The sequence below is a fragment of the Barbatula barbatula genome (genome assembly GCF_947034865.1).
Source record: "Barbatula barbatula genome assembly, chromosome: 3".
Taxonomy (NCBI): domain Eukaryota; kingdom Metazoa; phylum Chordata; class Actinopteri; order Cypriniformes; family Nemacheilidae; genus Barbatula; species Barbatula barbatula.
The window spans coordinates 3987349-4002775 of record NC_136764.1 but is presented as its reverse complement, the minus strand read 5'-3'; the positions used below and the strand labels follow the sequence as shown (position 1 = coordinate 4002775).

General features: G+C 39.3%; 3 protein-coding genes across 5 annotated transcripts; 2 read left to right on the top strand and 1 right to left on the bottom strand.

The window, feature by feature from the left end:
- Nucleotides 1–8537, top strand: ap1g2 (adaptor related protein complex 1 subunit gamma 2). The gene is made up of 22 exons (XM_079452298.1): nt 1–219; nt 1891–2099; nt 2255–2379; nt 2548–2689; nt 2783–2879; nt 2954–3030; nt 3109–3204; nt 3358–3438; nt 3560–3658; nt 3977–4032; nt 4611–4724; nt 4817–4957; nt 5234–5288; nt 5716–5838; nt 6021–6110; nt 6272–6399; nt 6492–6596; nt 6680–6827; nt 6909–7038; nt 7132–7286; nt 7374–7472; nt 7677–8537. The coding sequence occupies exons 2-22, from the start codon at nt 1899–1901 to the stop codon at nt 7800–7802; spliced, it is 2388 nt and encodes a 795-aa protein (XP_079308424.1). The 5' UTR covers nt 1–219; nt 1891–1898; the 3' UTR covers nt 7803–8537.
- Nucleotides 8084–10521, bottom strand: nedd8l (NEDD8 ubiquitin like modifier, like). The gene is made up of 4 exons (XM_079452356.1): nt 10230–10521; nt 9932–9979; nt 9403–9485; nt 8084–9005 (listed from the first exon to the last, which is right to left on the bottom strand). The coding sequence occupies exons 1-4, from the start codon at nt 10245–10247 to the stop codon at nt 8894–8896; spliced, it is 261 nt and encodes an 86-aa protein (XP_079308482.1). The 5' UTR covers nt 10248–10521; the 3' UTR covers nt 8084–8893.
- LOC306891792 (zona pellucida sperm-binding protein 3-like) lies at nt 10445–15006 on the top strand. Of its 3 annotated transcripts, none has more exons than XM_079452331.1 (10): nt 10445–10765; nt 10841–11025; nt 11107–11210; nt 11290–11378; nt 11453–11633; nt 12219–12324; nt 12405–12493; nt 12598–12686; nt 12771–12864; nt 13918–14515. In XM_079452331.1, exons 1-9 carry the CDS (start codon nt 10699–10701, stop codon nt 12833–12835), a joined length of 975 nt encoding a protein of 324 aa, XP_079308457.1. In that variant the 5' UTR covers nt 10445–10698; the 3' UTR covers nt 12836–12864; nt 13918–14515. The 3 variants fall into 3 exon arrangements, with proteins under 3 accessions (XP_079308457.1, XP_079308458.1, XP_079308459.1); XM_079452332.1 differs by having other exon boundaries at nt 10633–10765; nt 12771–12876; nt 14020–15006; XM_079452333.1 differs by having other exon boundaries at nt 10659–10776; nt 10950–11025; nt 13918–14017.
- The last annotated feature ends 421 nt before the right edge of the window (nt 15007–15427 follow it).

The window sequence follows — 15427 nt, the reverse complement described above, 5'->3', positions numbered from 1 at the left end:
ACACGAGCGCGTTCCCACAGCGGCTGGACGGGAATGAATGACACACCCGGATGGCGGAAGTGGCGCTTTACTATGACTCCTATATACACATTTCTACATGCTGTCGCATCTTAACGTTATTCGCACAATACGACATCGAGTCCGGTTGACAGCCGTTAGATCGCGAGGATAATCGGTCGAGGAGCAGATGAATTAGAGAGTAGCGGGCAGACATCAGAGGTAACACGACGAGCCGCGGCGGAGCGGTAACGTTACGGGTTGTCAACAGTGCGGAGGTTTACGAACTTAACCTTAGTTGAGTATCTCGTGATCGGACCTGTTTGATTTCCGACGTAACGTCACCGTCGTGCGTTCTAGCGCGCGATGAGAACGACGCGATGCACGATCGAGCGTTTTCCTTTAACGTCGACATTTTGATCAATTGCATCCTATTGTACACACACACACACACACACACACACAAGATAGTGCCGTGAAACTGACTGCATGACAACACGGGCCGTGCTGTAAATAATACATGAAGATGGAGGTATTAGATGTTCAAACGACATTTGACGTAATATGTTTCGATGAATGGCCGTCATCATGGGAAGATCATACACATCTTCATCACAGGCCTCGTTTAAAAACTACATACGAGAAATAACCATGCTTGTACTATATAGTAGCTCTATTACTGCGATATCGGGGACTTCCAGATTATGGATGTGACGTTTTCGTCAAAACCTGAAACATTGTATTCAACTGTCAACTTTTACTATCCAACACTGATAGACATCTGAAAGATATCAGTCTGTACTGGAGATGAACCGATATATGGACATCTTGGATGATGTCTTTGAGACTGGATCCAGATAACCGATATATTTGCCGATATACACAGAATATAGATATTAATATGACGAAACAAAAGGCAAAAAGTGGACGACTGCTTTTATATGAAAACATTGACAAACGTCCGATAGTTCTCTTTGTTTCCCTGAGAATCATGAACCAAGCCGATTTTATACTAGTTAACGATTATTGAACCTTTACGTTTGCGGGTATGTTTGTTATTTAATAAACAAATGATAGATGTTCTTACTGGCGACCCAGAAAAATTGCTTCGGGATTCTAACAGAAAGCATTCAGACAGCAGTCCGATTCATACAATATGCTTTTGTTGCTATCATTTACACATTCATAAATACTGTATCTACATCATCAACAAACTTATAAGAGTAAGTGAACGATCAGGACAGATTTGTTATGTATTTGAACTGTGAGACGTTTAACCAGAGGAAATGATTTATGATTTATCGCCTATAATATATCGGCCTATATTATCGGCCGATAACATCGCCGTATTGTTTGAATCGGACTGCTGTCTTAATGGTTTCTGTTAGACTCGTGGCTATTAAGAACGTTTTGCTGGGTCGCTCTGAAAGAACGTCTATAATTTTTTATTAAAAAAATATATATAACAGAAACGTTTAAAGGTTAACTAGTTTAAAGTCGGCTTGGTACATGGTTTTAAGATAAAAGAGAGAACTATCGGTCACCTTGTTTTCTGCAGTCAATGTTTTCAAATGAAAGTAGTTGTCCACTTTTTGTCTTTTGTTTCAGTTTTATGGAATTTTGTATTTCTATGCTGTATATCGGTCAATATATCGGTTATCGGCTTCCAGTGTTAAATAATTATCGGTTATGGTTATTGGCCTAAATGAACAAATCTAGTAGATGCATCCCTACTAGGCCCAATTTTCATTTTCGGGTGAACTATTCCGTCACATAAAGTGAAAAAAAAGGTCACTGACTGTGTGTAAAAATGTTTCCATATCCCAACAACCACCAGTAAACGTTCCCCTTTAAACCCTCCTGACGCAGATGTTTCTTCATCCCTGATTACAGATACAGTCATGAGTCCATCAGTGCGTTTGCAGGAAATGATCCGGGTCATCCGCAGTGCTCGGACCCAGGGCGAGGAGCGGGGCATCATCCAGCGAGAGTGTGCGGACATCCGGGCGCAGTTTCGTCAGGGCGACAATGGGGTGCGCTCGCACAGCCTGGCGAAACTACTCTATGTGCACATGCTGGGCTATCCTGCACACTTTGGCCAGGTAACCAAGCTTTTGGATTGATGGGCAGTGGTTCGGATGTCAGGTTACGAATCTGTCACATCTTAATTGTTGAATCGATTGCTCCCGTGCGATCTATTGTCATTTGATCTGTTGTGATTTATTAATAGAGATGACTTTAATGTTGGCTCATGCAGATGGAGTGTGTTCGTTTAATTGCCAGCCCCAGATACAACGAGAAGCGGATTGGTTACCTGGGAGCCATGATGCTTCTGGATGAGAAACAGGATGCTAGTCTTCTTATTACAAACTCGATCAAAAAGTAAGTACTGTACAGTATGCACATCATTAACATATCATGAGTATTCATATTAACATTGAGAAAGAGGTGGGAACATGCCTTTTGGCCATTACTGTGTATGCACTGGTGTTTTTGTGTCTCAAGCGACTCATTTTTATTAAAGCGTAACTTTGACTTGTTCCGTGTTAGTGACCTGTCTCACAGCAGTCAGTATGTTCAGTCTCTGGCTCTGTGCACTCTGGGATGTATGGGTTCAGCTGAGATGTGTCGAGATCTGGCACCCGAGATCGAACGGCTTCTCAGGGCCTCCAATTCTTACATCAAGAAAAAGGTGAGCTCATGACAAAGCATGTCGAGAAACAACTCTGAATGCGTTCATTCTGTCGAATCGTTCATTGCTTAACATATTGACGGCGTTGTTCAGGCCACGCTGTGTGCCGTTCACATCATAAGAAAAGTCCCTGAGCTTGGAGAACTTTTCACACCGTCTGCGAGGTCTCTGTTATCAGAGAAGAACCATGGTTAGTTTCATTTTTGGATATGATGGGCGTATTTGTGAGCGTGCTTATTGTAAAATGTCCGGTTGTGTTCGCAGGTGTTTTACACGGTGCCGTGATTCTCATAACTGAATTGTGCGAGAGGAATTCTGATACTCTGGGACTGTTTCGCAAGGTTAGTAAAGGTCAAACCTCGTTTTTCAACTACGAACCATGCTACAGAATATGAATATGTTTGTGATTTTGCCGCCAGGCTGTTCCCGAGCTGGTTCAGATTATGAGAAGTCTTGTGACGTCCAGCTATTCTCCAGAGCACAACATAGCAGGTGTCAGCGACCCGTTTCTTCAGGTGTGTTGGCCACCGCCGAGCTCGCCGCATTTCTTTTTTTGGCCGGCTAATACACACATTCTCACGTTAGCAAATGTATTTACATGTCCGAAATTTATCCGTTAGAACGGATTGTGATAAATGACAAACATCAAGAAACTTTTTTACCCTCAGGTGCGTATTCTTCGGTTGCTGAGGATTCTGGGTCACAATAATGACTCTGCTAGTGAGGCCATGAATGACCTGCTGGCGCAGGTAAACGCCAGCTAATGCACATTAATGGCGGGTTCGCACAGAATGTGTTTGACTTTTGAAGGGTATCGTGTGATATTGTGTATATTATTAAAAGCTGGATTCTGTCCTTTTTGATGCACAGGTGGCCACAAACACAGACAGCAGTAAGACCGCGGGCAGTGCTGTGCTGTATGAAACCGTTCTCACTATCATGGACATCAACTCTGAGAGTGGCCTGAGGGTTGGTCATCATTTCACACTTAATAACATATTAATTAACATGGTATAACAATATATATAACATATGATCCAAAATCATGTTTTGTATTATGGTAGCGTGTTTTATTGTGTTAGTTGGCTGTATTATTTGAATTATTATGGCTTAAATCAAAACAAACCAACTGCAGTTTGATTGATATTGCTTTGAATACTCAATACAAAAACATGATTTTTGTAAAACTAATTTTAGGACCAAACTTTTCATATATAGTAATGTAGTATTTCAGGTTCTACTAAAGAAGCATCAATGTACTCATAGTTGTATATGTTTGTCTTTTAGGTCCTAGCTGTAAACATTCTGGGAAGGTTTCTTCTTAACAACGACAGGAATATTCGGTATGTTGTGCATGTTTATTTTTAATATTTCTCTTTGTCAAAATATCGGGTCCGATTAACTTAAAGCAAATCTGAAGCGTTTCACGATCGCCGAATCTTTAGTTTGCACATTGTTTTCTTTTAGCGTTGGGGTTGGCCTATCAGAATGAGTTCACGGTCAGGATCAGCTGGTTTTTCTGGGTGTTTCTGGTTTTGCCTTTCATTTAAAATGCTGATTTTCAGATTGGTTATCAAATGCAGATCTTTCACAAAACAAGAATACAGTATATAAACCAGTGCAAATAAAGAACATTATGCAAGTAAACGCATTTTCAGTTCCAGTTTGACAGTAACGCTACACGAGCATTACAACAAAATACAACAACACAACATGTTAAACGAACAATTTTAAGATTTATTATAACATAATATTTGTAAAAATGTATTAATATATATAAAAACAGGAAGTGCTTCTGGACCAGTGCTTCTGTTTTGGGGAAAAGACAAATATATTTGTTTGAATATCCTGTCAAGTTTGCTTTGTGTTGAACACATCGGATTGAACTCGCTTGTTCTGTCACATCTCACGTGCATTACAGTTACATATCGATGACGTCACTTCAGAAGATCGTACAGACTGACCACAATGCAGTGCAGCGGCACAGAGGAACCATTGTGGACTGTCTGAAAGATCAAGACACTTCTGTGAAACGGTACCTGGACATTTCAAACAAAAGCGACAGAAGTACGCAAGTGTATGAAGGATGCAGTTATAAATGTCATGTGTTCGGCTCTTTGTCTTCAGTCGAGCTCTGGACCTGTCACTCGCTCTCGTGTCGGCTGTGAACATTCGCTCGATGATGAAGGAGCTCCTCATTTTTCTTTCAACCTGCCCACCTGAGCTTCGATCTCAGACCGCCTCGGGCATCTTCAACGCTGCCGAGAGGTATTATCAGTCCAGCTGACTTTATATTTTCCAGTTTCCTTTATTAAATGTACACGCGTGTTTGTCAAGTGCACAGTACACAACTGAAGCTTGTCGTCCTGCTCGCAGTTTTATGCGGTTTGTATTTTTGATGTGAGGAACACTTCACCCAAAAACGAAGTCTCGTGTCATGTACTCGACCTCAACTTTTGTGTTTTATGTCTGTCATGTGTATTCACGTATCTGGAAAGTCACAGATCCTAAACGATAGTTTGTCTCTCTCTGTGTTTGGGTCAGGTACGCACCTTCTAAGCGCTGGCACATTGACACCATCATGCATGTGCTCACGACGGTAAATAGCCACGATACACAACTGAACCAGCTATGCACCTCTACTACCAGTTTGACAGTTTATCATATATTTCAATCTTTAAATATGTAGTTGTCGTGTTTTAGACGTACTTGCTAGTTAAAGGAAGAAATATGATTTCATGCTACAATCCCCCTCGTGCCATCTCAGATGTATCTGACCTTCATCAGATACGTTTTTAATATCATAAAATGTACATGTATAGGTTCCATACACAATCAGACATCCTAAAATACTATTACCTGTATACAGTATGTTTATAAAGTGCACCAAACTTCAATTTGGTTGAAGAAAAGAAGACATACTCGTATGAGATGGCATAAGTGCGAGTAACATTTGAAAGATGCTTTTATTTTTGTCGAATTCCCTAAAGCATGTGAAGTTTGAAATGCAGTACTCGCTCTTTCAGGCAGGGGGCGACGTAAGAGATGAGACTGTGCCCAACCTTATCCAACTCATCACAGCTACTTCAGAGCTCCACTGTTACACCGTCCACAAGCTCTACCATGCACTATTAAAAGATATTTCACAAGTAAGAATACATTTCTCTGTTTATACGTCTTAAACATATCATTTCATTACACACTATCAGGGCTTGTAAGCCCCGGATGCTTTCGTGCATCACTTGTGCAGTATTTCAAACTACAGACTTCCTTGTGTTTTATTTGCTGGTTTTGAGTGCTTGTGTGTAATACACGGTTTGTATGTGTGTAGCAATCTTTGGTCCAGGTAGCGTGTTGGTGCATTGGAGAATATGGAGACCTGCTGCTCAAGGGCGAGTGTGAGGAGATTGAACCTGTGGAGGTAAACCGACAGTTCAGCCATAGACTTTCCCCCACACCATGGTATATATTAATGAAGGATTGTTAATATCTGATACCCGCCGTGTACCGTGGTACTATCGTAGAATGATTTTGTAAGGCCATCAAAATTAAATAGTGTTCATGGATCTCTTCTGTCGCTAGGTTACCGAGGACGACGTCTTGGATGCCTTGGAAACGGTTCTACAGTCTCACATGTCGTCGCCGGCAACCAGAGGCTTCGCTCTCACTGCTACAATGAAGCTGAGCACTCGCATCACAGACAATGTCGAGTGAGAAAACCTCCGTCTTTATAATTCCCTCGCGCTGATACTTGCCATCTATTTTATGTTTTGTGTGTAACGTTTGTTTTCTCCCGTATCAGTCGAATCCGAAGTATCGTGAGTATCTACGGCAGCTGCATCGACCTGGAACTCCAACAAAGGGCGGTGGAGTACAATGCGCTCTTTAAGAAATACGACCACATGAGGTGCGCCGCATTATTCTTCATCCGTAATGTCATTTTGATGTTACGGTTGACAGACGTTGTCAAGTTTATCGGTTTCCTCCCAGAGCTGCGGTGTTGGAGAGAATGCCGGTCATGGATAAAAACTCACCGGGTCACACCAACGGAGACATATCAGGGGAGCTTATTAAAGAGTTGGACACATCCAAACCCAAACCAGCCGAGACAGGATTTCCCTCGGAATCAGCAAGTCAGGTAATTGTAAAATAGCATTGAGACACTAGACCTTCAAGTATTTTTTTCTAGGTTTTCCATTCTACTTGCTCTTCGTCAAAGGTGTGTGATCTGTTGGATCTTTTGGGTGGAACTGACACGCCCAGCCCGGCCCCTGCTAGCGCTCCACCAACAACTACCTCTAGTGCCGTAGATCTTCTGGACCTTCTGGGAGGATTGGAGCCTACGTCAGGTGAGAAGGTTGACCACTATGCTGCCTTTTCAACTTTTGTATTTTTATTTATTTATTATAAGTTTGTGTCGCTGTGTGTGTTTATATGTATAGTGGCTCCCAATGTGATTGTGTACGAGAAGAACGGATTGACTCTCAAGCTACAATGTGACAGACAGACAGAAACGGATGTGACGGTCACTCTTATTGGCTCTAACTCCTCTCTGAACGACATCACCAACTTTACTCTGCAAGCTGCAGTACCTAAGGTCTGTACATGCGTATGTCAATTCATCTTAAAAACAGCTTCCGGTTTAATTTTTCTGCTTTCATTTTAAATGTTTTTTTGCCCTCAGAGTGTTCAGCTTCAAATGAAAGCTCCGAGTGGTAATGTGATTCCAGCTCAAGGTCTTGGTCAAGTCACACAGACTGTTTTACTCAACAATCCTAACAAGGCAAGTCAATAAAGCTTTAAAGAGCAAGTCTTTCTTCAGTGGAACAAACAATGAAAGTCAATGTTGTTTGGGTGTCAACATTCTTCAAAATATCTTCTGTGTTTTGTAGGAGAAAGAGTCCTACAGGTTTGAAATGACCCGAGGGTGTGTAAATGAAGAATTATGGGCACCACACATGCTTGACCTTTATTTTTATTTCTACAGGTGAGCCTAAAGATGCGAGTCCGGGTGTCTTTTTCTCATCAGGGCACAATGTGTCAGGACACAGTACAGATTGACTCCTTTCCAAGCGACGTCTTGAACGCTCAGCCATCATTCAGCCCCTTGTGAAAGACCTTCATAGACCCAGCTCAATGGAGGCATGCGTTACCTCTCCCATTAAGAAGAAATCTACACAATCTGACAGCTGTCTGTCAACCTCTATATTCTGTCTTTTGGCGGTGTGACAGTCTACATCAGTTCCAAAAAGCTGCTGGGAAATGTGAACTGAATATCGTCCCAGCACAGATTTTCTACAACAGATGTTTATGAAGTGGTATCTTGGTTTGAACTGTGTGGTCAGTGCAACACGCGAGTAAACGTGCAAACTACTGTACACCATCCTCAAATAAGCTCTTTTATGTCAAATCCTAAATGATTTACCAACAGATGAGCAGGCCGTATTGTTTGGGCTGATATAACAAGCTTTATGCCTGTGCGGCAGAAATCCTTCATGCATCTGGTTAGTCCACTCCTGGAAATGTATTACATAAGGTTTAAAGTCATTTGAGCTCCCGTTGCCTTAGTTTTATCACCTCTTATCATTCTTGAGCCTTTCTCTCTCAGGATATTCCCTGCAGATCTGTTGTACGGTTTTTCCGGCACAGAATGTAGACACACAATATAAGTTTCATAGGAATATTACCATCTCGCATATTGATAACATCCTGCCTGTGTTTGTGTAAACCCATAATTAGCCATTGTTTATTGACTTCTTCATCCAATCCAAATACAATAAAACATACGTAGTATTATTCATTGCTTTTAAGCTCGCTATTTTGTACAAATTAAAGATTGTCCATTAGGAAACTCTGAGTGACGTATGATGAGAGCGTCGGGTTCAACTTCAGTTGACATCTTCATAAAAGCACATTTAAAACAGGCCTACAGCATCTATAATGAAGCAAAAGTAAAAACGTCTTTCTCAGCGCAAGACTTTGTGTTGAACCGCAGAAGCGTGCCGTGAAAAACAAATGAAATAAACTGCAAACATTTCACCCAAATTCACATTTAGGTTGTAAACACTGTTCAGAATGCATCTGCATTACGCTTACTCAAACATGAACGCTAACCAGCAGGTTAAACAATGACTTAAGAGCCAAATGTCCACTTTTGGCAAGTCTGCTGTTTGTTCTTATAGACAAAGCGCAAGCCTACATAGATTATAGGACAGACTCATGACAGGGCAGATCTTCCCCTCCTCTCAGAGCCAAAACTAAATGCAGAACAGATCCTCCCTGAATCTTGTAGTCGGCAGCGGTTTTCTCATCATTCCTGAAAGACAGGCAGTTACATAATGCACAGGTGAGAACAGTATACAAGTAAAGGGATAATCCACGACTAGCAGTGCGTTAAAGGATATAAATATACAACGCGGAGGCCAAGAACTACCCAAAGCGGAGGCTAGCCGTAGATTATCCTGCTTATAGCATGATCATTTGCAAAGTTAAAGCTGTTCTTGATACAATTGGACCACACAGCTGAAAGAAAATCTGTGATCTTTGACAGTTAATTCTAAATGTTGATCAAACCGACTGGAACTACCAATGCATTCTTTTAATGCACACCTTTCAGCCAATCAGAATCAAATATTCTGACAGACCATGGTATAAACATTTATAATAAATAAAAATAATTTGCCATTACATCTGACTTTAATAGTAAGGCTTACATTTGCTTTCCACTGTAGATGAGTCTTTGCTGTTGTGGCGGGATGCCCTCTTTTTCCTCCACCCGCTCTTTGATTCTCTCCACCTTAAAGTAATAACAAAAACTTCAGCTGGAGTAATAATAAAATATGTCCTTGTGACATTTTTATAGGTTTGGGGATTATTTTAAAGGGGAAGTTAAAGAAAAATCTACTTTGTGTGATAAACATGATAAGAGACCTTATAGCATCTTTGGAGGAAAAAAAGATGTTTAGGTGACATCCGAGAGACAAATTTAACGGTGTGTTCACTTTTCTGCACCTTGGCAAAAACTGACACCATGATGTCTATGAGGAGGCCTGGAAATCTCTCAGATGTCACCTAAACATCTTTATTTGTGCTCCGAAGATGCCGGAAGTTCTCTTAACATGTTTATCATCATGTGGGCGAGTAATACAATTTAAAAAATTAAAATCCCAGAGTAGATTTTTGGGTGAACTTGCCCTTCAATATACATAGAAAAACATCTCAGATGCAGGAATATGTTCATACCTTGTCTGTGGGCTCGATGTCAATTTCGATTTCTTTGCCTGTGAGGGTCTACACAACAAACAAATATCGCACAATCATCTCTCATTAAATCAACAAAGTTACTAATGCACTATAGTAATGGATAAACAGTTTTATGTTAAACTATTGACAGGATTACAAACGTGAAATTAAAAGGGATTTAGTCCATTTACGTACACATATATACATACATATACACACAATGGATTCACATCAATTTAGTTAAACATCTCTATAACGGGAAAATACAAGACACTGCTACGTGAACAAAATCCCTTACCTTAACTTTAATCAACATATTGAGGGCTGTATTTTAACTAATACACGTGAAATAAACAGAGAAGCGGTCAAATTATGTGTTTAAACAGTACTTCATATAACACAATTGGCGAGAATACTAGCTAAACAGCACACAAGCGATCACAGCGAAAACGCGACCGAACTTCCGGTTCATCGGAGAAGGTCCGGGTGCTCCTGTACGTTGCTAACAATGGTTCCGCCTTTAACTGAAATGACAATAATAAAAGTCCTAACTGCGTCCAGAAATTATACAAATACAAATATGTACGTGCATACGTTGCAAATATATGTAATCGTTTAATTGAAAGCAATTACTTGTCATGTTTTTCAGCCTCCTCCGTCAGGTGTGAGTTGTTTTAAATCAGTGATTAAAAGAATAACAGGACTCAGCTGGTGACTGAAAACATTTGGTTTATTCATCACTAGTGTTGAGCTCAGTCACCCGCATCATGAAGAACCTGCTGCTATGTGTTTTTATTTTTACTGTTGCAACAGCATTTGGAGAGTCTGAAGATGGTAATGAAAGTGTTTTAACATTATAATTAAAGGAAAAATGTCAAGAAAAGCTTAATTGTTATTGGTTTCTTTTAGATATCCAAATTGAGTGTAAGGAAAGATCAGTTCATATAAAATGGAAAGTGAATCAATCCATGTCTGGTAATCCGGCTCGTCTTCTCCTCGGTAACTGTTTTCCTTCAAGCTTCACGAATATGTCAAACGGCGACGCATGGGCAGAATTTATCTATCAACTAAGTGATTGTCAATTCAAAAGGCTGGTACGTTTATTTGGGGGTTTAAATACTAGCTTCGTCCTAAATGTTGTAATGGAAACATTTAAATTGTCCCTCCTAAATCAGGCGACGTGGAAATATTTGATCTACGCAAATACACTCACCCACAGGCCTTTGCCAAAGCCCTACCCTCCTTCTTTCACATATCCAGTGAGATGTGTGTATGACAGGTGAGACGACATCACAGTATTACATGCATTTCCCAAAGACTCCCAATCGCTGATCGAAAAAATTGTATTCTGTCTTCAGGCCGAAGGGTTGGATCCCTTTCTTGAGTCCTGCTACTGGTGTTATTCAAGGTTATGGAGATCTGGCTTTTGACATGGCAATTCTTAACTGTGAGTAGTCTCTGTGTGAGTGTTTTATTCTCATTCTTCTAAGGTAACTGTAACCCTTTGAAATCCCTTACCAGATAATCTCAGTGGCCCTGCAGAATCCAACATCTTTCCTCTGGGTTCTTTTGTTCCTATATGGGCCGGGGTGGACCAGCAATCCCATCAGCCCCTGGTGCTGCTGCTAGAGGAATGTGTCGCTGCTACAACTTCTGAAATGTACCCGGACACACTTACCTACCCAATCATCACCAATAAAGGGTTTGTACATTTCGATTGTGTTTTTGTATACTTATGTATTTTTTTTTCTTTAGTCGAAAGAAAATTAATGTTTTTAAAGAAAACATTTCAGGACTATTATCCATTTAGTGGCCTTCAATGGACTCCAAACGGTTGAAGGTCAATATGACAGTTTCAGTGTAGCTTCAAAGGGCTTTAAACAATACCAGAAGTAAATAAGGGTCTTATCTATACTGTGTAAAATACTTATCTAAAATGTGACCGTTTCAATGCATTTCTGTGAAGTCGTGAACGCGCTTTGCATTTGTGTTTATAAAGCATATACATATAAATTTTTTTTAGAAAATGACCAATCGTTTCGCTAGATAAGACCCTTATTCATGGTCTGGTATCGTTTAAAGCCTTTTGAAGCTGCACTGAAACTGTAATATTGACATTCAACCGTTTGGAGTCCATTTAAGTCCACTATATGGTGAATAATTTTCATTAATAACCATAATTTCTTTTTGACTAATGATAAAATACATGAACATCTTTGAGGACAATGGGGTGAGTAAATTATCATGAGAATTTATGATGAGAGTGAACAATGTACATCCATAACAGGTGTCTCGTGGATGGAAAGAAGAGCCTCTCCACGTTTCTACCGAGGTATCACTCCTCCTCGATCTTGCTTCATCTTCAAGCTTTCAGATTCGCTGTAGGACAAGAGGTGAAGGATGACTTTCCTCAAGTGTGGACATATCTGAATGAAATTTGTAATGTGAATTCAGATATTTACCTATTCTGCAGATGTATATCCACTGTAAGTTAATCGCGTGGGACCCTGACGATCTAAGTGAATCAAAAAAAGCCTGTAATTACAATAAAGCCACAGAAGAGTAAGTGTATGCGACTTTCAATCATTTGTACTAAAGTCCTTCATTGCTTTAATTATAGCATATAAATTTATGTTAGAATATCAAACGTGGTGTTTTCTTAACAGGTGGGAGCTTTTGGATGACCCCACGCAGAACAGGCTTTGTCAGTGCTGTGATTCTACCTGTAGCGGCCGAGCAAAGAGAGATGAAGCCGGTAAATCTGTGCACATTGTGTTTGTTACAGTCAAACTACATTGAAAACTTATTTACGTTCACATGCAATGCATCTCGATCGCAGCACCTCAAGGTCTGGTTCTCAAATCTGTGTTGGGACCCCTGACAATTACTGAAGATTCACTGTGATCTAAACCCAACAGAAATACATCAGGAAGGTTTGTAATTGTGTAGAAGATTAACCGTACTGAAATGTTTACATGTATGAGTGTTTCTGCAACTACGGACCCTTGGAGCTAAAATTCAACTGCTGGGACTTTTCATAAATCTAGTCAGTGTCACTACACACCTTGACAAATTTATTCATGATTAATGTGATTTTAATATAAAATTATGAAGCATTTATAGGTCCAAACAGAATTTGTTCATGTACCAAAACTCTGGTCACAATGTTAAGATGTATAAAATAAGACCATTGAATTCCAATTTGACATGATTTCAAATGGAAATTGTTTGATATACATATTCATTTACAGCATCTTGAGAAATCATAAAGATGATCAGTAAATTGTTTCATTTTTAAAATGGTTTACGCTTGAGTCCTTACCGCAACAAAGAGAGGCTTTTGACATTTGATCAAAGACAAACCAGTCTAGTTTCTACGGAAATAGAAGTTTGTAAATGGGAAGCTGACGAAGTAGGCCACCTCTCTCGCAAGATCCCAAAAATAAAAGGTAAACCTCATTTTTTGTTTCCGTAGTTGTGCTTTTGTAGCATGTGAATCTGTGATTCTGCAATTTGAACTTTGACGTAAATGTATATCACAGTTTAATTCCTATATATTAAGGTAAGAGTCCAAACTAATAGTAATCCTTGCTAGCTGCCAATTACCTGCAATATTAGCTAAAATGTCATTTCAACTTTACAGCAGCACATTTTCAAGGTTTACTGCATATTAAATTACAAATATAGAAAGAAACATGTTCCAGATTAAAGTAATACCTAGTAATACCTATTAATGGTAATACCTAGAATTTCAAATCTACAATCAGTTTTGTTGCTCTTTTTATATGCATCACAGACTCCGATGATTAAAATGTAAACGCAGGGTTGGCGTTCTTTCATTTGTCAAAAGTGGCCGTGGTTGCAGCAACACCCTTATGCGTTTTACAATGTTTTGTTTCTCCTTCGACCTGATTAATCTCAATGCACATTCTTGTATGATATATAAACAGTGTACAGTGCAATAATGAATATTCTCTTTCTGTTAGATGCTGGAGTTGGTGAGGACCGTTTAATAAAGGAACATGATTTATAACCGCTCTTGCATCTGATTTATTATAAATAAAGCTTGCATTTGTTTTCCACTGTAGAGAAGTCTTTGCTGTTGTGGTGGGATTCCCTCTTTCCTCCAGCCACTCTTTGATTCTCTCCACCTTATCAAGTTAAAAGCATCTTAAGCTGCAGTATAATAGATGTCCTTGTGGGGTTTATTTTTTTTATTGACATGACAACATCCCAATGATCTAGAAATATGTTGATACCTTGTCTGTATACAAAATCTCATTCCATGATAATTCCTCTGTATAATGTCCATGGTATGATGGTTAGTGCAATCATTATGATGACTATGAAACGTGCTATAGGCATCTTTTTCTTTATCCTTTACTCATAACTGATGCTTAGGGGTATGAGATGGGACAAATGACCTAAAAATCCCTTCAAATTTGCACCAGATGAACATTGACTAAGTAAACATCCATTATCTTTTGGAACTGTCTTTGTTGGGTCTGGAAGAAGTATTGTATTATACAGTCATGAGACCATGATATTGAGACAATTTTGATATTGTGTTAAAACCGTATCGATAAGTTATTGCCCCACGTCGATTTATTTGCCTGTGAGGGTCTATAACACAAAATAATATCATGTATGGTTCCAATGAATCCACCTTTCAGCATCGTATATATGGATGTGTATATATATAGCATCGACCAGGATTGCTGATTAGGAAAAATAATTATCGATTGATCAATTTTTTAAATTGAGAAATTAATAAACACATTAAAAGGGTTTAACTCGTGCTTTAAAATGTAAAAAAAACCGTAATGTGATTTTAAATGCACACTTTGAATCGCCTATAAAAAAGCATTTGAATTACTGTTCTTTATTTACCGAGTGCCCAAAGCCCAGTCTGTCTAAGTTGTGCTCTGAATTATTTATCTGTGGAATCTAAACAAACGGCAGTGTCTAAAGACTCTAGTCTTTTATTAAACTGACAAAAATTCAAATGAGCTATCATTGGATTATTATTATTATTAAGATGCATGTTTTTTATGATTTATGTTTGATGTATGCAGAACAACAAACCGTGATGTGCAATTAGAACGAACATGTGTTTCCTTTATGAAAAATGGATAGGCTATACCCTTTAGCCATATAAATTGTCAAACAAAAAATAAATGCTAACTGTTTAGGCTGTTTTCTGCAAATATACAGAGCCTCAATACAAATCACAACGGATCCCAGCTAATTTAGAATGAAATGATATAAGTTTATGCATCTGCTGCGAGCTGTCCGGCTTTACCACACAGATTTAACCCCGGAGAGACAGAAAGATGTGGATGCGAACTGCATTCATATTTTTGACATAAATACTTATATGAAATGCATTAGGTTGCACAGAAGAAAGTCCAGTCCAAGACCTGCCCTGTATGGTTTTTGTACGGATGTTTAATGAGAGAAATGAAACATAATACAAGAATTCTCTGTACATGGAAC